Source organism: Carassius gibelio, chromosome A4 (assembly GCF_023724105.1).
Source record: "Carassius gibelio isolate Cgi1373 ecotype wild population from Czech Republic chromosome A4, carGib1.2-hapl.c, whole genome shotgun sequence".
Classification (NCBI taxonomy): domain Eukaryota; kingdom Metazoa; phylum Chordata; class Actinopteri; order Cypriniformes; family Cyprinidae; genus Carassius; species Carassius gibelio.
The window spans coordinates 34,278,113-34,299,443 of NC_068374.1; the positions used below are offsets into that span (position 1 = coordinate 34,278,113).

General features: G+C 35.8%; 1 protein-coding gene across 4 annotated transcripts in view; it reads left to right on the forward strand.

Annotated features, from left to right (window-relative positions):
- Positions 1-21,331, forward strand: part of pde3a (phosphodiesterase 3A, cGMP-inhibited) — a 92,066-nt gene that overhangs the window by 41,743 nt on the left and 28,992 nt on the right. For all 4 annotated transcript variants that reach the window (XM_052583945.1, XM_052583927.1, XM_052583937.1 and 1 more), the window contains exon 2: positions 7,005-7,055. In XM_052583945.1, the coding sequence (XP_052439905.1) occupies positions 7,005-7,055 (51 nt within the window). The remainder of the gene's footprint in view (positions 1-7,004; positions 7,056-21,331) is intronic.

The following is a 21,331-nucleotide window of genomic DNA, read 5'->3' on the forward strand; positions in this document are numbered from 1 at the left end:
ATCCATCCATCCATTCTGTCTATCTGTTGTTCTATTGTTCGTTCCATCCATCCACCATTCTGTCTATCTGTTGTTCGTTCCATTAGTCCATCCATCCATCCATTCTGTCTATCTGTTGTTCTATTGTTCGTTCCATTAGTCCATCCATCCATCCATCCATCCATTCTGTCTATCTGTTGTTCTATCGTTCCTTCCATCCATCTATCAATCTATCATTCCGTCTATCACTCTATCATTCTGTCTGTCGCTCGATTGTTCTATCTATCCTTCTTTCTCTTGATTTAGCTCAGACTTCAAACCTTCTGCCAGTTTAAAGGTTTGTCTGGCCAGCGCTTTTGTCTTTCTTCCCTGGAAACCTAAAACTCCTTCTCCAGGGTCTTTTACCCAACACCCACACGGCCGAACCTCTGGGACTGGTTTTGAGTCAGGTCAGAGGTCGAGGTCTCAGGGGAGGTCAAGCATTTCCTGTCCAGCTCTCTTGTTTTTGTCTTTAGGCCGGATATATGTGTGATCTGAATCTCTGGTGTGCGGAGCAGCAGACGGAGCGGACCGTAGCTGACAGAGATACGTTTCACAGGCGCTTAGGGATGTCCACCACCAGTCAGGCCCAGTGACCTCGAACAGACACTTAAAAGTCATTATCGCACCGTATGACCGCATCCATATCACTCTTACTGACTTTCGTTAGTTGCTGTCATCTTGAAGTAAATATTTAGGCTGTTTTTTAACAGAGCAGAAAATGATTGTTGTGACTAATGCCAGTGTCATTGATCATTGTGTTGCTCAATTTCAAGCTGTGATTTGAAATATTTCTATGAAATTCTTCATTATTTATCAACTGAACTGCATTGTAAGTCACTGGTTAAAAGCATCTGCCAAATGCATAAATGTTAAGTCTGAATGCAACGCCTCAATTGCAGTTATGGTTATGAAAGTCAACATAAAAATAAAAAAAAACGACTGACTTACTTTCTTAATGCATGTTTCTTGTAGATTATATAGTATACAGTCTATATTTATATTTTAAAATGCAATTTTCATTATATTAAGCAAATTAAATGATAAATACAGGTATGTCTGTCTGTCTAAAAAAATGGTCCAATTCATATTTTTAATGCATGTTCCTTACATATTTTTTTTCTTGTTGTTTTCTTTACAATATGTTAATTATCCAACATTATATCCTAAACCCCTTATTGACTGTTTTACGACACATTTCTTACATATTTGGTTTATTCTCTAAAATATGCGATATTATGGCAGTAAAACGGTGTCTTTCTTTTTGATATGCATATTATCAGTAACATTAAACTGAGATCTTTCCAAATTATTGTCAATGCAAACGTTTAATTATTGTGATTTGGAATTTATTCAGATGCATATTGTTTTCCTTACTAAAATGCATTTCTTTTTAATAAAATATTGTCAATGCAAATATTTAATTATTATGATCTAGAATATATTAAAATGCATCTTTGTGAGAGCAATCTACATGTATATATTGCTTTCCTTATTTCTGATAACAAATGTTTAAAAATTACCCAACTTACTTTCTCAATTCACATTCCTTGCATATTTTCTTGTTGAATATCCTGCTTTATTCCCTAAAATATGTCCGATTATGACAGTCTCTGATATGAATATAAGTAGTATAAACTCTAACCCTAACAATAACTAAACTGAGATCTTTCCAAAATAGTCTGTATGCAGATGTTTAATTATTAGGATTTGGACTATATTAAGATGCATCTGTGTAAGAGTGGTCAACATGTATACAAAGTCATTCACTGCGCCACCTGCAGGACACCAAAAACAGCATCAGCAAACAAAATCAATGAAGCAAGCACGTCAAGAGACAGAAAGTGCCAGATATAGTTCAGCTTTAATTAAAGGTGAGTATAATTTGTGCTGAATCCAGCCAGAGCTGACATGCGGAGAGCCTGGAATGGTTGGAGGCTATTATTCATTTTTCATCACAAAAAAACTAGGCTTTTCACTTTACGGCCTGTGCGTATAGACATTTCATAGCATGCAGATTCACAAATAAAGAGTGTATTTGCAGCTTTTTACGCTCTTAACAATTGAACGCAGGGATTAAATTAATGGCATATTTAAATGATGCGATGGACAGCATGTTTGTGCGTGTGGAGTAGCTCGTGAACGCGCGGGATATGAATGAATCATTGTGAAAAAAGCGAGCGGTAGGCTAATCTAGCTCTGGGCTGCATCAGTCCTGTGGGATTTCCAGCTCACCCGCAGTCCCTACATTATTAAAAGCGCATTAGCGACGTAATGACTGAGAGATGCATCTCAAGTCCTGATTTCGGCTGAGGGAGGTCACGTGATCCTGACAGATTTAAAAAAACATCCTTAATGGAAGACTAGTGTAATGCTTACTGCAAACTATGCTACACACCGCTTGCTGTTTTATAAACAAAGAATCTGAAAATGTGTCACTGGCCTATGCATTTTTTAATTATAATTTTAGAAATAATTTTATTTTGTGCTTGTTTATTTTGGGTTATTTTTATATTTATTTATGGTTATTTTGATCAAATGTACAATTGTAAAACTTCCAATAAAAATATACTTTTAAGTCCCAAAATATTATAATACAATATTTTATAATGTACTTTTTTTTTTATCCAGTGTGGAAAAAAATGCCAATAAAAGCACGAGTCTCGTGATTTATTTAATTAGATATAGGTCCCTATTTTTGCATTTTTATTCCTATTAAAAATAAATAAAAAAACAGTAATATTAATGATTATTATTATTATTATATTAGGTGTTTTAAATATTAAATAATAATATAAAGTGTCAATAAAAAGATCCTTTAGAGCTCTATTAATTACATTTAATTAGAAGAAGAAATAATTTATATAATTTTTATTTTATTTTTCATAAAATTGGGGCTGTATATTATCTGTATTTATGGATGTTTTTTAAATCCAGTGTAGAATTAAAAAAAAAAAATTCCATAAAAAAAATAGTTTAGATCTAGTGCATGCTACATGCCAGGTACTCACTCCATTCATAGAGAAAATTCACACACTGTGCACAGCGTGCAGGAAGAACAGTGGAGGGGTAGGATGTCATTCTGAACACTACTGGAGAGATGGAGAAATAGTTTGCGAGTCTTTCTTTGCTGCCTGCTGGAGCTCGTTCATGCAATATTAAAGCGCTGCTGCATCATGCACCTTATTATGAGGATTGCTTCATCTGTCACTTAGTCCTCTGAGAGCTGCGCCACTCTGTCACGACTAGTTCTCCTCCATCCAACCCCTTTCACTTAGAAAAAGGAGAGCTCGGTTATTAATGGCAGATTATTTTCTGTCCTCGCTACAATGACGTCTGAAAAAAGAGAAATCTCATTAACACGGTCCGTTAGTGTCGGTCCCCTGAGAAATCCTCTCTAGTGAGCGTCGCTTTCGTAGCGGGGGAAGATTAATATTTGTGAAGATGCTGTTAAATCCAATTTTCAGTGCCGTTTTGTGTTTGCAAATATTTAAAACGGAGGGCGAGTAAAGTAATGGTTCAGTTATCTGTAAATAAAGGCTGATTTGAGTGAGTGACAGCGCTGGCCTCGGCCAGCAGGAAAGCCTTTGAAATGCCTTGGAAAACCTCTCCTCTGCCCGTTCTCCTGTGTTTTATGAATAGTTTAATGATTTTAACAGCGGTAGATGAGGGTGGATCGACGTCAGGCTCTGTTATTAATATAGCAGCTAAATGCCACACTGCCGTTTCAGTGAAATAAACCCCAGACCGGAAAAACCTGGAGGCTTTGCCTGTGCCGTGTTGAGTTTTCAAAGAAGTGTTTCTCTCGGGAAGTCGTCTGAAAATGTGTTTCGTGTAGTGGAAGGATCGCCTGCTGACGGTGTTTTGTTGTGACTGCAGATACACCTGTCCCGAAGCTTGATCTTAACTAAAATGTCTTGCCTATTCAGCTTTAGTGATGTATGTATTATTTTCTGATTCAGTAATGATCACAATTGAAGGACAACAGCAGGTGTCGATCTATATGTTTGTTGCCGTTAAATAACTTGACTTTTTAAAGGAATAGTTCATCTAAAAATGAAAATCTGCTGAAAATATTCACCCTAGATGTTGATGTTTGAGTTTTTCTTCATCGTAGCAGATTTGGAGAAATGTAGCATTGCATCAATTTCACACTATTGGATGCTGTGCAGTGAATGGGTGCCGTCAGAATGAGAGTCCAAACAGCTGATAAAAACATCACAATAATCCACAAGTCTTATGAAGCCAAAATTTGTGTGTTTGGAAGAAATCGCGGATCATTTAGATGTTTTTAACTTCAAACATCAAATCTTTCAATGACGAAACAAACTCATCTACATCTTGTACGACCTATGGGGTGAGTACATTTTCTGCAAATGTCAAGTTTGGGTGAACTATTCCTTTAAGCTACACTTAACACCTTCTGTGAAATCTGATTCATTTTAGATAATCGGGCTTGTTCAAATGATTCGTTTAACGAAAAGATTAATAAACTGATTTGTTTTTGCTTTTAATATAAAGTTCCTGTTTCTTAATGACATTTTGAATGTGTTTTTTGCATGCATAATTATTCATGCATTGCTGTAACGTATAACCTTGTAGTTTTATTGCCAAACCAGTCTAAAAGAACAAATGGTTTGTGATCATCCTCATGTATGAATAAAAACTGCATTGTGTTGTAGGCCTCTTTAGAAAAGGCTTTAATGAATGAATGCATGATGGCAATGTCATGACTGACAGTCTTTGGTTTCCCGAAGCCGCAGTCGAGGACACGGCTTGACCCTCGGCCAGAGAGCGTTTACGTAACATTATGTAACCCGGCCGAGATTCCTCCGATTGACACCGAGTTAACGACAGAACCATTTCCAGCCTGTCAAAATATCATGCTGCTGTGTGACAGACTGAAAGAAAACTTTCAGAAAAGTACAGTGCTGGTATCATGATGCCATATTCATGTTTTTACTTCAGATGTGCACAGAAAAACTTATTTTAAGACGTCAAATATTTTCCATTTGAGAGGAACAAGTCATCTTTTAATCACTTATTTAAATCAGGGGTTTCTGTTACATCTTATGTTGTTAAATTCAAGTTTTTTTATGTATAATCTTTAATATTAGTATATATTCCTGAGCTTGTGAAAAATCTACTTTGAATAATGACATGATTTTGTTGTAGTTGTTTTTTTTTTTTGATGGTAGTCTGTGATATAAAGGTACAAATTATATTTTAGTACTTCAATTGTTTAATGTAGTTTAAGATATTTTTTTATAATAATATATTATAATATCATTATTATATTTAATCTATTAAATCAAAATTATTCATATGATTATTATGGAACTCTAAAATATATTTTTATTTAATACTATTTTTTTATTTTGTTATATTTGATTACAAATATACATAAATAGATATAAATAAATATATAGAAATATTTTTAGTGTAAATTTACTGTAAAGTTCAATAACCTCAATACAGTTTTTAATACATGTTTAATATTATTATACAATATTCATATTAATATTCATTATACAATTATTTATTATAATAACATTAAATGTAAATAATAATAACATTAACTATTATTGTTTATGTTACTATTGTTGTCGTTTTACATTGGATTTATTGTGTATATATATACACTGTTTTGGATCTTTAAACTTGAACAGACATTATCACCTAAATGTTATCTGGGCCTGATGTATGCACTAGTATGTATGTACCGGATATGTTTATATGTATATGTAAATAAAGGGGTGTTTATTTTTTATTTTTTGGGAAGTTGATGATGTACCTACTGTGGGTTGTTATTAATCAATGGACCTTTACAGCGATTGGTCATGAATCTGTTTTTAAATGGGGTGTACTTTCTGATGTCATGTTTAAAAACATTCCTGAGGAAGGTCATGCAACCGAAACATTGTCCAAAAATATATTTTTTTATATTTTGTGTTTTTTGCTTTGTTGTTTTTGACCTGTTTGGTCTTTGTCTCCAATGCACATATCTATTGCCATCAGCTGTGCGGAGTTCAATTGTAAATTTATATTATTATATATGACCAGAAATATCCACTGATAGATCTAAAATTACTCCAAAATGCAAATTTTGTTAGAGGTAAAGTTAAAAATGCTAAATGTCAGTACCATATTTTTCATGGTTATGTTTTGGCAAGCACACTTTTCATAATGCAAATTACAAATATTGCTTTTGTCTTTTGATAGTTTCCCTCAACTTGGGAGAATGTATATAAAGTAAATGAGATATTCTCCAGCTGTGAATTCTCCTGTAGTCCTGTTGTGTCCGTGGTGTTTCCATGCAGTGCCAGGTCACATCGTGTCCCGGGAGAGTGTCCGATTTACAGCCTGTCCCGCTGTATACAATAAACCCATTCCAGAATGCCATTTGTTTGGCTTCCTCTCCCTTCAAACCAAAGGAAAATATTCTGCATTTTATTTATAATAGTCCAGTTTCCCAGGCTCGAGTCCTAAGGCTATTTCAGTGGGGTTGAAAGGGCGTCCCGCGCTCCCCGGCATCACGTCCTCTGGTGTTTCTCTGACAGGGTGCTATTTACTCGCATCCGACATGTTTTTAGGTGCAAATCTCGTGCCAACGAGGCCTGTTTTGCGCCGCCTGCGGGAACCTCCTACTGTCTGTTAATTAGAGTGTGTAAAGTTTACAACCTTTGAGAAGCTGTTAAGTGAAGAGCGGCGAGTAAAGGCAGCCTGACTGTGAAATTAAATTATGAGCGTGTGTCACTGAACAAAATGGAAAGTGTGTGTGTGAAAGAGAGAGAGAGAGGAATCCCTGGAGTCCTGATCTCTCTCTCTCTCTCTCTCTCTCTCTCTCTCTATCGCTCTGTGCTGTATTTTTAGTAAGCGAGGTAGTGCATGTATCCTCACTAGATGCTGAATGCTGAATGCTGAATGGAATATGCGCTGCACCGCTGTGTGTGTGTGACTCTAACATCCCGTCTGTCTGTCCACAGATGCTCCCACAGCAAGAATGGGAACACAAAAGAGGAGCCCGGGGATCTCAGGTCAGTGTCTGGATGATTGAGAAAGAGCTGATGGATGTCTGAGAGCGAAAGAACATATCTGGGTCATATTTCACCATATATAAAAAAATACAAATAAAATAATAGAACATTTTAAAAAGATCTACCTAGGTGAAAAGCAGTATTGGAAACAGGAAAAACATATGTGTGTGTGTGTGTGTGTATATATATATATATATATATATATATATATATATATATATATATATATATATATATATGTGTGTGTGTGTGTGTGTGTGTGTGTGTGTGTGTGTGCGTCCTGTCTTAGGATCTTTTTAAATTTTTCTATTATTTTATTTGTATTTTTTATAAATTGTGAAATATGACCCAGATATGTTTATATTATTATATTAATAATAATTAATCCATGCAAATAAACATATTAATAAAAATAATAATTAAAGAAAATGAAGCCTGTTTTGCATTTATTAAGGTTTTATTTGCCTTGTGACATTTTCAAAACAATTACTCATATAACTGTCTTTTTTCTAAGTCTCTTACTGTAATGTTATAATAAATAAATAGTTTATTCATCATGGTTATATTTGTCAAAATTGCTTTTAGTTATGCTTATTCAAGTTTATTATTATTATTAATATTAATTGTTGATGAAGAATCATTGAAAAAAAATACACACTATAAAACTTTGGTGAAATCATTTTCACTCTAGCATATTTGCTAGTACAGCATTGCAGATGATTATTGCTTAATTGTCCAAAAAATTATGTCTGACGCTAGCAAGTATTAATCGTGCAAAAGTGTTTTTTATGCAAAATATAATTTGTAATATATATTTTTTTGATTTTGGGGTGAAAGTGGGGCCTGTGTGTTGTTTGTTTTGTTGCTAGATATCTCTTATTAATCATTATGACTACAATGTAAATGAGTCTGTGAGTCGGTGACCTGTGTGTGACCCCCATGCTTGATCTGAAGTCTAGTGACATCATCGCCTTTGAACTTTAGAACTTAAAAAAAGTGATATGCTTGTGGAATTTAAGAACGTGCATCAGAAACATTCTTTCATGCTCAAATTCAAATTCAAATATGTTTTCCCACCAAAATGATGTCACTTTCTGGAGGATGATCTTGGTAAAGAACTGCCATGATATAATGTCTGTCTGTTGTAAAGTATTATGAATCTGTGTTTGGGATGTTGTGAAAGTTTGTTCCAAGGTAAATCCTTTCTATGACTTTAGGGACTTTTTACTGTTCTTGAATAAAAAATAAAAATAAAGTAGTACAATTTTTTAAAAAGAACTACCGAAATAGAATCAGGAAAAACCTATTTATTTTAATATATTAGATACATTTGATGACATACGATCCAGAATGAAAGAAGGAATTATTAATTTGATATATATATAAAAGGTGCATCTATGGTAAAGTACTATAAATCTGTATTTGGTCTCTTGTGAAATGTATTGATTTATTTTTTTTAAACCCATCTTTGGATTTAACGACTTGTGTGTACTTTTTAATGTAATATTATTACTAGGTTCTGTAATAATAATAATAATAATAATAATCTACCTAGATAAAAAATTATATTGGAAACAAGAAAAATGAAATTAGTATCAGTTAAAATAATATTTGTAAGAAAATGCAATAATAATAATGTACCCGGATTAAAAAGTATATCGGAAACAAGAAAACTCAGAAAGCATAATATAGATTTATGGTAGCTGTACGTTTCCATTTGTTAAAGTTAATTAACTACGTTATTTAACCTGATGAAATAACAATGAAAAGTTATGTTATTTTTTAACATTTACTAATGGATAATTAAAAGTTAGAAGAGTCATTTCTGTTAGCATTATTCAATAGACCTGAGTTAACAATCAACTAACTAATGTATTGTCATTGTTAGTTAATCGTAGATGGGATCTTATCATAAAATATTATCAGTTTTATAATTAATGGATGATTTATTACTCTGTCGATCATGACGGCATGACATGACCCAGAATGACAGGAGGAATGCTTATTTTGTGTGTGTTTTATTCTGATACTCCCCAGCATGTGAGTGTGTGTATGTGTGTGCACATATGCTAATGTGTTTGCACTTTTATCTAGTCCTCTTCACGGCTGGGTGAGAGCAGGGAGCAGCGTGACGTCTGTACTGACGTGTTTCTGTTCTCCATTCCCTCGGTCCTTCATTCATTCCCAGAAGTTTAACCTCCACCTATTTCTGCCTTTGCCTGCGACAGAGAGGAAACTCTCGAGTGCTTTTCTTTCCGTTGAGTCTCTCTGCGCCGTGGCATCGCGAGGCCATAAGAAAGATGGCGCTTCCATCCGTAGCGTTTTCATGAAGGTATTTGATAGAAAAGCCACTGAGGTAAAACTAGACTGCAGGAGAGCAGTTAAGACACGCGTTCACGTCAGGCCTTACATGAGGATGAACATGACCTTAGAAATCAGCTGTCAGTCAGCGTGTCTCACAGTAGAGCTGCCAGAGCACGCTTCCCATAATGCACTGGGCCTTGGGAGCAGTGCGAGGCCATGAACTGATAGTGCAAACAGTGCATAGGAGGAAAGAGCACTTGTGTGTGTGGAATACACATTCTTAGTGTGTTTCTGTATGCAAACGCAGTGTTTGGTTCTGTTGTACATGCAGCAGTAACAAAAGGTGACGATACCGAGCTTTAAACGAATACACTACTTCACTTATGCATTCTCCATCGACAGTGAGTCTGGGTTATTATAGTTAACTCAAACTAAAACCAATGAAAATATATATATTTTTAAATAAACTGTAGCAAAAAAATAAATGTGAACTGATAAAAAAAAATTTATGTAAATGATTTCAGCTAGTTACCAAGGGTGCATTTCTCAATTTATTTATTTATTTATTTTTTGGTGTACTAAAATAATTAAAACTAAAAAAAAAAAAAAATAGAATAAAGATTTTGCCCTCAAAAAATGTTTGTGAGCAACATATAAATTGGAATTATTTCACAGTCTAAATAAAACAATGTAGATATTTAGATAAATATTATTATATTATTTTCTTTCTTACAGTAGTCTTATGAAAGCATGATTTTAACTAGCGTGCTCAACAAGATTCAAGTTGACCATAAAGTGAAAACTAACTTTATGAAAACAATAATATTAATAATTTAGATTATACTCACGTATATGAAAGTTTCTATATATATATACACACAAACACACATATTATTATATATATCAATACATATATTCAATTATTATATTCAATGTAATTCATATTTTATTTATATCATTAGATGTTTTATGGGGCTCCTGTCTAACTTTAACTAACAACCTTAATACGCTTTTGTTCAAACTGATTTCTGTGAAACTGGGAAGTGAAAACTGACTATAGAAGGTGATGGTTTACGCTAATGTGGTCGCTAGCATCTAGCATCACATGTAGCACACAGTGATCAAGCTTGCATAACTAGAAGTGTCTGGATTTCGGGAAAATGAATAGTGAGAGGCGTGTGTGTGTGTGTGTGTGTGTGTGTGTTCAGTGTCTAAGCCTTCTTATCAAAAGGATATCCTCCCACTGAAGATCGATGGTGCTCTTTCTGCTTCACAGCCATATTCAGACACACATGCGTGTGTGTGTGTGTGTGTGTGTGTGTGTGTTTGAGAGCTAACAGAGCTTGCTCTCTTTTCTAATCACCCAGTTGTTTTATCATTAGTCAATTAAGGGACTTGGTTGTCTCTTGTCTCTGGATCGTATTTGCTGCATGAAACACAGATTAGCATTTCAAAGTTCTCGTTCACCCACAAGCTTTCAAAGTGCAGCCAATCGTGTGCTTGATTTCTGCCTGCTTTCCTCTCATTGATCGTGGAAAGCAGCCATCTCCAGGATCCAGTGCCTGATAAAGGTGTGCAGTAGTGCAAACACACCTCTGACGTGAAGAGAGAGTGAGTGTGCGGGACTCAGGAGACCCTTCCCAGGGTGCACTGCTTCTCCCATGTGGCTGTATTGTTGGTGTTTGTGTTCAGTTGCCTTCACTCTCATTAGCAGCCGCCACGTTACGTCACTGCTCTTATACGTAAACAAAAGTTCACATTATATTTTTCCCATATAGAAAAAAAAATGAATATGATATATCACATTTAAACCACAAAAGTCAAATTACTGTATTGCATGTAAACATTTTAATTTTAGTTAAATCAAAATTAGTGAATTAGCAAGTTTAGCTATTTTTTTTATTAGTTTCCTATTAATGTACAATAAATGATGACTGCTAATTAAAATCAGCATAAATCTGAGGGTGAAAAATGGTACCATATATATTTTGTTAGTTTTTGAATTGTACTGTTTTTGTGCATTATGGTAACACATTCATAAAATTAATAGCAAAATATAAAATGAATCATACTGAATGTGAAAAGAATTGTGAAATTATATATTTGCATGGACATGTATTACATTAAACATATTAAAAATAAAAAAAGTTATATATTGTATAATATATTGTGATATATTTCACCCACAAAATTCTATTAAAAGTTATATTAAAACGGTACCATAATGTATAAATACTATTATATAAATATTATTATATAAATATAAATAAATATATATGTGTTATTATTGTTTATTATTGAGAAAAATATGATTGATACAGGTTTCAGACAGGTTTCGTGGCTTTTTAGTGACGTCTTAGTGACGTATTGCGTCGCTGCTCATTTGCATAAACAAACTTTTTCTCAGCTTCATCACATCCAGAGCTGGACCTGTTCATCGTCACATAGTCACTGTCAGTCATGTTCCTGGACATCCCTAACTCTCATTAAAACTAAATGACCAAACATCTCAAGGTGCTGCAAATGCACTGTCAGCTTGAAAGTCCCTTCAGAGAAACTATCAAGTGCCTTTATTTCATAAAAAAGTGTGAAGGAGTGGAAAGGTATTTTTGTTGACCAATTTTGCCCAAACAACTGTTTATTGTGTGGGCCCTGATGTAATGCTCTTTGCCCGGCTGTCACTTAGCAACAGGCTATTTTCAATCTAAATGCTTCCTGTGGTGTGTGGAGCACTTGCAGTATCTGACAGCAGCAGTGCAGCTGAGACTCATGTGTGAGCAGTGGACTTCACACACACACACACACACACACACTCACTGTCCGCTAAAGCCAGTACAGCAGCCAGACAGACTGATCAGTGAGTTTGCCCAACACTGGCATCATGAGGAAGAGGCGTGCCACCGCCGGGCCGCTCTGCCCATATCATGGCCACCAGGTGGGAGATACACCCTATTCTTTTTATCGTTGCTAATATTCATCTGTTTCCTATATGTGAAAAGTCTGGATGCACTTTACTGATACGTTTTTTCTGTATCTTGATGCTTGAAATGTGTTGCAAGTATACATTGTGCCTACAAATGTTTGTTTACAAATGTAATATTTATTTTATTTGATTAATAATTTAACAGTAATTTTAACTGTGTTAGTAGTTGAACATAAAAGTGGAAATTTGTGCATCAGATGCAGTGTTATTTTAGTATCATTGATGTAGTATTATAGTTTTAATCAGTATTTTAAATTAGATTTTATTTTTATATTATCTGTTTTTAGTTTTTGTATTTTTGTTGTGTTTTTGTTATTTTTGTGCATTTAAAAAAATGTCTATATAGGTTTTTTTTTTTTTTTTTTGGTAAGTTTTAGTTATGAAAAACACAACCTTGGCAAGTAGTTGAAGTAAATTTACATTTTTTTATATTGTATTTTATCTAATTTTTATATTTTTATTTTTATTTTAAAGTTTTAGTATTTTTTTGTGTTTTGGTCTTTTTTTTTTTATTTCTTTAGTTTTTAAGTTTTAGTTTTAAGTTATTTTAGTATTTTAACTTGAGCTGTACTTCAGCTGAAATAATTAAATGTTTTTTTTTTCAGTATTAAAAATAATAATAATAATAATAATAATTAGTTAATGATAATAATCCTGCTCAGATGTCACTCAAATAAAATCCATTAAGCAAAGGCATCCACAGTAGCTCTTGGTTTACCGAAGCATTAAGTGGAAGGATTTCTCTGTCCTACAGTATTTCCTGTGAATCACGCCGTGAGTTTTTGTGGAGAAGGAGATTTGTGGTACATCAGAGAAGCTCAGAGGTGCTGTAAATCACTAGTCCATTTACGGATTCATCCATGTCTCGATCACCAGGCAACTCACCTCACGAAACAGCCTGTGTGTGTTACGGTTACAAAAATTATGTTTTTAACTTTTGAATGGAGAAATAATGGAACAAGAGCAAGGATAATATTTAGATTTGAAGTTGGAAGCTCATTGGATTCAGATCATTAGCTTCAGTAACGTTTGAGTCAGGAATAAAGATGTCTGCAGATGCCAGCATCACCGCAGTCAGACGTCACTGAATTTGTGGGACGCCACAAAATCTGAAGTAATCGGCCTATAAAAAACACCTTCATTTTTTAACAGTGCACATTATTGACAGGGTTTGTAGTTTTGATAGAGGTTTAAAAACAGCTGGCTCTTGCTTAAGTCTCAAAGCGATATGACAAACTAATTACAGACCCCTATCCCCACTTCAGTAATTATGAAGTGAAGTAAAGAAGCCTTTAAAGCTCTGCATAATCTGCAAACAGCCATTAACATTCTTGTGTTGTGAGGACCTCAGGCAGCTCGCTTCATTCACAATTTAGTCCTGCTGTAATTTTTATGATGCCTTTGTGACACATTGGGCGCTGTCATGGGGCGCAAAACGACAGTGATACACAATCAGAGCAGCACTGAAGTGTTACAAAAGTTTGTCACGCTTGTTTTGAGTTGTTTCGCATGCTGAAAAACACATTCTCATGCAAAAACATGAATACATTCTGTAGGAATATAATACTTATAATAATTTTTTGCATTTTTTTGTTATTTCTATGTGTTATCTAAGTTGACCCCATCTAGTGGCCAAGTTGAAGATGCAAGGACTCTGAGATAAAAGACCTGTGAACTTCACTTGAGGGTGTGGTTGAAACAGAAAGTGACTGTCTTTGATCTCTCTGTCTGACTCCTGCTCTAATCCACTTTGACTTTGCAATCCTTTACTTTACTGAGATCTTGTTTTTTTCATTTTGTATTTGTATTTTTAATTGTAATAAATGTTACTTCAAGTTGGGACAGTCAACAATGTAAGCGTCAAGGCTTTTATTTATTATTATTATTTTTTATTTTTTTTTTGTCCAGGCACCAAAGTGGACAACTAGCCACTACACATTCCAAAGTGCACAAGGCCTGTTTTGTGTTTTTGTGCATGTGTCCTATGTTGTGTATGTGTTTATTTCTATATGGGTGGTAATAGGTCTGAGATTAGTTCTGTCTCAACTGGTGTCCCTCAGGGGTCGAGTTTAGGTCCTTTACTTTTTTATATTTATTTGTCACCTTTAGGCCACCTTTTGAGATCACGGCCTTCATTACCATTTGAATGGCGATGACGCAGACTTATATACATTCAAAACCTCATGAGCGTCTTGACTTTGCTTATTTGTCGGACTGCATTACTGAGATTAAAATATGGTTGGATAATAATTTATTGTGCTTGAACGGTGGTAAAACTGAAGTTGTGCTCATTTGTTCCCATTATTAAATTTCTAAAGCTTGTTGTCTGTTCCTGACTCTTGATGTCTCTGCTTTTGGAAATCCAGAGTTCAGTGAAAAACCTTGGAGCTATTTTTGATGCAAACCTGTCTTTTGATTCTTTTGTCCACAGCACTGTTAAAACCTATTTTTCAGAAATATCGCAAGATTGCGTCCTATGTTAAATTTTACAGTTGCGTAAATGCTAATAAATTCCTTTGTTGTCTCGCAGTTAGACTATTGTAATGCTCTTTTAGCTGTAGCTTCTAAATCTACACTTAATAAGTTGCAATATGTACAAAATTCAGCCGCTAGGATTTTAACTGGGACTTGGATTGGCAGTCATATTATTCCAGTGTTAGAATCTTTGAACTGGCTCCCGGTCAGGTTTAGAGTGGATTTCAAAATCATGATGCTAACTTTTAAAGCGTTACATGTACTGGCAACACATTTGCTTACAGAGTTGTTACATCATACACTCCTAGTCGTAGACTGCGTTACTCTCAGTCAAACTTCTTGGTTGTTCCTCAATCACATCTAAGATCTATTTGTGATAAGGATTTCTCTTTCTTTGCTCCTGTCTTTTGGAATTCTCTGCCTCTTGAACTTAGCGATGCTCAGAGTTTTTAAGGTTCAATATCAATAAACTAATCTCATTAGCATCACAACAACTTAAAAACACACATGCATCATAGAAACAGTATAATACAATTCAGGTCATAAAAAAGCCTTGGTAAAAAGATAGGTCTTAAGACAGGATTTGAAAGCATTATGATAGGGAGAGAGCGCCATAGGGGCCATGTGGCTAAAAGTTCTTGCTCCCATGGTAGTTTAGCTTTTAAGTGGTGACACCAGGGAGAGTGAGTGTGAAGATCTCGGTGCATGGAGGGGTATAAACATGAAGAAAATCAGTAAGGTATGGAGGAGTGAGATTGTGAAGTGCCTTGAATGTGAGAAGCAGAATTTTTCAATCAATGCGATACTTCACTGGAAGCCAGTGTAGTCGCTGGAGGGCTGGTGAAATGTGCAGAGAAGAACAATTTCTAGTAAGAACACAAGCCGCAGAGTTCTGAACCAATTGAAGTTTATGGAAAAGTTTAGAAGGAAGACCAGTAAGCAGAGCCTTGCAATAATCAATAGGTGAAGTAACCAGTGCATGGATGAGAGTTGCAGTGTTGTTCATTGTGAGGAAAGGGTGAAGATGAATAGTATGACGCAGATGAAAGTATGCAGTACACGTAATATTACCAAAATGGGCTTCAAACGAAAGTGTGCTATCTAGAATAAAACCTAGACTCTTAACCTGTGGACAAGAACAAATGGCATATTTATTAATATCCAAAGAAAAATAGTCAGATTTGGTAAGAGTCGATCTTGTGCCTACAAGAAAGTCCTCAGTTTTATTACTATTAAGTCTTTGATTTCAGCTAAACTACTGGACAAATAAGGTGGAGGAAAAGTGTCAGGGGGTTTAGAAGACAGGTAGAGCTGGGTGTCATCAGCATAGCAGTGAAAGTGAATACCATATGTACTAAACATTTGACCAAGCAAGATTAAGTAGTTAATGAATAGAAGCTGGCCCAAAACAGAGCCCTGAGGAACACCAGATTTAACTCTAGATGATCTCGATCATAAGTGTCTTAAGTTGGACAAACTGAGGGCGACCAGGGGTTACCAACGATCCCTATAAAAACTAATCTGTCAAGGAGTATTTTATGTGAGATAGTATCAAAATGCACATTTTCTTCTAGAAGGACAAGTATGGTAAATAAACCATAGTTTAGTCAGTTGCCAACAACAGATCATTAGTGATTTTAACAAGAGCAGTCTCTGTACTGTGGTGGGGTCGGAAGACAGATTGAAAATGCTCAAATTAATTTTGTTATCAGAGAGATGATCATGGACCTGTGTTGCAACACACTTTTCCAGGATTTTAGTGATGAATGGCAAACCAGAAATCAGACGGTAATTATCTAGGTTAGATGGATCAGCCCCTGGTTTCTTAGGGATAGGATAAATAATAGTAGATTTAAGAGAGGATGGTACAGAGCCAGAAATGAGAAGAGCGAATAATTGTGGTAATTAATGAAGATAAAGTTGGTAGACAGGATTTAACATTTAAGTGAGTTGGTAAAGGGTCAAGCCAACAGGTAGTACACTTAGATTCCCGGGTAAGACACAGTATCTCCACAGCATAATGATGCTGGAAATTCATCTTTGATCACAGGAATAAATTAAATTTAAGGAAAAATCTCAGCTGGTGTGGCGTAAAGGGTTCTTCCTCTTTCACGCCTCACTGCACCTCGGCATCTGCGCAGCAACTCCGTGTGATGCCGTTGTGTGTGCGTGTTTCTCTGATGAGCCGAGTGTAGAAACGTGCCTACAAATGCAATGAATCAAAGCCCTCGCTTTTGCTTTCATGCACATTTGCATCCCATTGGGCAGAGTGTTTTGAATGCATATGCATGGAAAATAACATGACTCAGCATAAGCCCTGCGATCAATGAGACGCTATTAGAGGACTTTCCCTCCCGGCTGTCCTGTACCACTGTTCACAATGGCCCTAATCAACCTGGACGGATCAATACCGTTTCTACCAGCAACCCCCGTTTTGTTCCCTGGATGTGTTGTTGATATCACCTATGCACACACACACACTCACATTCTCGTGGGCACACACAATCACACTAATCCGAGGACATTAGCTGTGGAGAGAGTCCATTTCAGGCAGGTAATGGGCAGATTTGGCTATCACAGGATGTCGTAAAGGTTGCGCTGAAGAGCGAGATAATGTGTGTTTTTTAAGGCCGGGCTCTCTGGTATCTGTCAGCCACTCTCCAAGCCAAAGTGCTTGAGCAACTTTCCCATAAACACCTCTCTTGTTTTAGCTGTCGATAAAACACACAAACACACACATGCTAAAGTTTAAGAGAGCCCAAGTTTGGTTTTACGGCCTATTGTTTGCACAGAACATCCTCTTGTTTGACAAGCTCGCCGGTGACTCACGGCTCTTGATGTTGAATGCTGTGGACACTGTTTTGATAACGGACAGAGACAGGAGGAGAGAGAGAGCAAGAGAGAAAAAATGTAATGAAACGAAGGAGCTGAAAGACTCCCACACAAGGAGCAATGTTGCCTCAGTCCACTTAACCTCGCTCTCCATGACTTCTAAATTTAATCTCCCTTTTTCACTTCCCGGCAGTTCACGTCTGACCCTAGTGGAAGACCTGAGTAACACAGAGAGCAGAGGAAGTGTTTCTCATTCTCTCCACAGCTGGAGAGACAGATTTCTGTCTCCAGACATTTCTCAAAATCTGTTAAGAATTTGCACGGGTCACATTTCACCCCACAATTAATGGATTTTTTTGTTTGTTTGTTTGTTTTTTCACATTACATTTTCAAGACAATTTAAGCATATGTATTATAACAAATATGACTATAAAACTCTAATATAGATGGATAGATATATAGTATTAATTAAAATTTTATAGTAGATATATTCACATTATCTTGACAAATTAGTATAATTAAGCATATGTCACAGTAATACTTTAAATACTGTATGTGTGTGTATTTACATTATTATAATAAAATACTTATGTATTTTTTATTAAATGCATATATATATATATATATATATATATATATTAGGGGTGTAACGGTTCACAAAATTCACGGTTCGGTTCGATACGATACACTGATGTCACGGTTCGGTTCGGTTTGGTTCGATACGTTTTAGATACAGCAAAATGTAAAAACATCTCAACTTTTCAGAATGCCGCAAGCGCACCGCGGGTCATGTGACAAGAACTAACCAATCAGCTTCATCCTTTCCCGTAACAACGTTGAGAGTTCAGCCAAGATGAAGGATCAGCTGATCATAGTTGTATATGGATTGCAATTTTGAAATAAATTTAGTAGCAGAGCTACTGCAAGCGATTTTTAGAGCTGCAAATCCATTTATCATTCGCTGAAATTTCCGCGTCTCATGGAGAGAGCACGTCATTGTTGCTTAGCAAAGACAGACGCCTCATGAGCGCTTCTGCCCAAGCGCTTTGGAAAGGAGGAGAAAGACGCGCTTAGCGTTTTCCATGCGTTTTTAGGCACGATATGTGAACGGCCCCTAAGGCGCTCGCTCACTCAGCACGGGCTGAAGGCTCGTTGCAAAATGTCTAATGCATTTAACAGACCAGAAATATAAGATCCTAAAATAACCAACAGGTCTGGTGTTTGGGTTGGATTCCCTGTAAGCTATAGTTTCTAAATGCTGCAGGGATAGTTTGCTGCGTGCATGTTTCTCCTTTTTTTCGTCTTTTCCCAGATAGTACTGACGCATATATCCCAGATATTCCCGCTGGTGTTTTTTTTTTTTTTTTTTTTATTCCCGCTGGTGTACCCTGTCATGTTGCAGATGCGACATACCGTTGTTTTTTTATCCACCACTCTCTTGCCATCACCATTATAGCTTAAAGGGAATCCAAAGTGCACCCAAACACCAGACCTGTTGGTTATTGGAGGATCTTCTCATTTCTAGTCTGTTAAACGCATTGGCTATTTTGCAACGAGCCTTCAGCGTGTACTGAGTGAGCGAGCGCCTGCTGAGTAGCCTAACATAAACATATAAGATGGTGTTTTTTTCTTCTTCGGGAGTGTCAGGGGCGTTGCCTGTTACGTTGTTTGGGTTATTGGGCTACCTTGTTGAACGCATATCATTATATTTCTATCTCTCTCTCTTTTTTTTTTTTTTTTCAAATATAATTAATTACTCCAACGAACCGTTCGGTATACATAATGCGTACCGCGTACCGAACCGAAAGCGTCGTACCGAACGGTTCAATACGAATACGCGTATCGTTACACCCCTAATATATATATATATATACCATATGCATTATATATACACACAAACAAACTATTGCACAAAATAATTAAATATTTTTAATAAATGCATTTTTATTATCTGTGTGTATATAGAATGTTATAATAATATATAATGTATGGGTGTGATATAAATTCAATATAATTTGTATTTATTAAATTTGTATATACGGATAGATAGATAGATAGATAGATAGATAGATAGATAGATAGATAGATAGATAGATAGATAGATAGATAGATAGATATAGATTTTTTTTTTATTTTTTTTATTTACTATCTATACAATATTTAATTGTAATTTATTAATGTATTATTATAACTGTGTTATTATTGCAAGGTTCACCTACACAAACAACAAATGAATCTGAGAAATGATTTCTGTTTTGCCACAAGGGTCACTTGCAGGCCCCCTGCCGTGGGTCGTGAGGTTGTGAGAGGTCACAGGTCACATGCTGCTCTCATTAATACTTCACCATGCTTATAACTCCTGACCTGTGCCGACTGTTCAAGCTAATGAAATGATGAGCCAGCCCGTTTCAGAGAGTTAAAACTAAACCCAGCAGATATTCATTATCCAAATATGCGCAATGGCGGACAGTTTCTGTGTTTACGTAGTTTTTACATCTCAAACATTTCTCAGAAGCTCTCAATCAAAGCGGCTAAATCTGAGATATGAAGCGTGAAGCTGTGCATACATCCTCCTTGTGTTCTCTCTGTAGTAACTCAAGGCAAAATGACGGATGTCAGAGGAGTCCTGGAAAGCTTTTTTTTTGTAACTCTTCCACTCTCCTCGTGTTTGAGTTTTTCATTCCAGCTGTGCTCTTACTGTGCCCTGAGTGCAGTGGCTAATTATCGCACCTCACTGCAGGCTTATTTAATCACAGCGCCGCTGTGATATGAACTTACATGAGTGATGAGGAGACCCGAATGCCACACTCCAAACTTTCATTTTAAAGAAATAGTTCATGCAAAGTGGTAAATTTGCTGAAAATGTATTCACTTTCAGGCCACCCAAGATGTAGATGAGTTTGTTTCTTTATCAGATATGGAAAAATGTAGGATTGCATCACTGTCCCACCAGTGGATCATCTGCATTGAATGGGTGCCGTCAGAATGAGAGTCTAAACAGCTGATAAAAACATCACAATAATCCACAGCACTCCAGTCCATCAGTTAACATCTTGTGAAGCCAAAAGTTGCATGTTTGTAAGAAACAAATCCATCCAGGCGCTTTAACTTCTAACCATTGCTTCCTGCTAAAACATGAGTCAATAATCCATAATAACACTTCCTCCAGTGAAAAAGTTGTCTGAATCAGGAGAGAAATCTGCACAGATCTAGCGGTGTTTACAAGCCAAAACAGCTCTAAACAAATATGTGGGTGGATTTTGATGTGAGACACAACAGGAGACAGACTTTTTCACTGAATTAAGTGTTATTATGGATTATGGACTTGAATTTTAGCTGGAAGCAACTGTGTGAAATTACGAACATCTTAATGATGGATTTGGACTCTCATTCTGACGGCACCCATTCACTGCAGAGGATCCACTGGTGAGCAAGTGAAGCTAAATTTCTCCAAATCTGATGTAGAAACAAACTCATCTAAATCTAGGATAGACTGAGGATAAGTGCATTTTCAGCTCATTTTAATTTTTGTTTGAACTGTTCCTTTAAATGCAAACAAATTGCACACTAATCGACTGATTATTGCCAATAATTTCTCAGAATTATTTATTATATAAAATTCAATAGCCATGTTTTCTTCTGCTGTTTTCACTGACCTGCCTCAAATTCAAAACCTACTTCA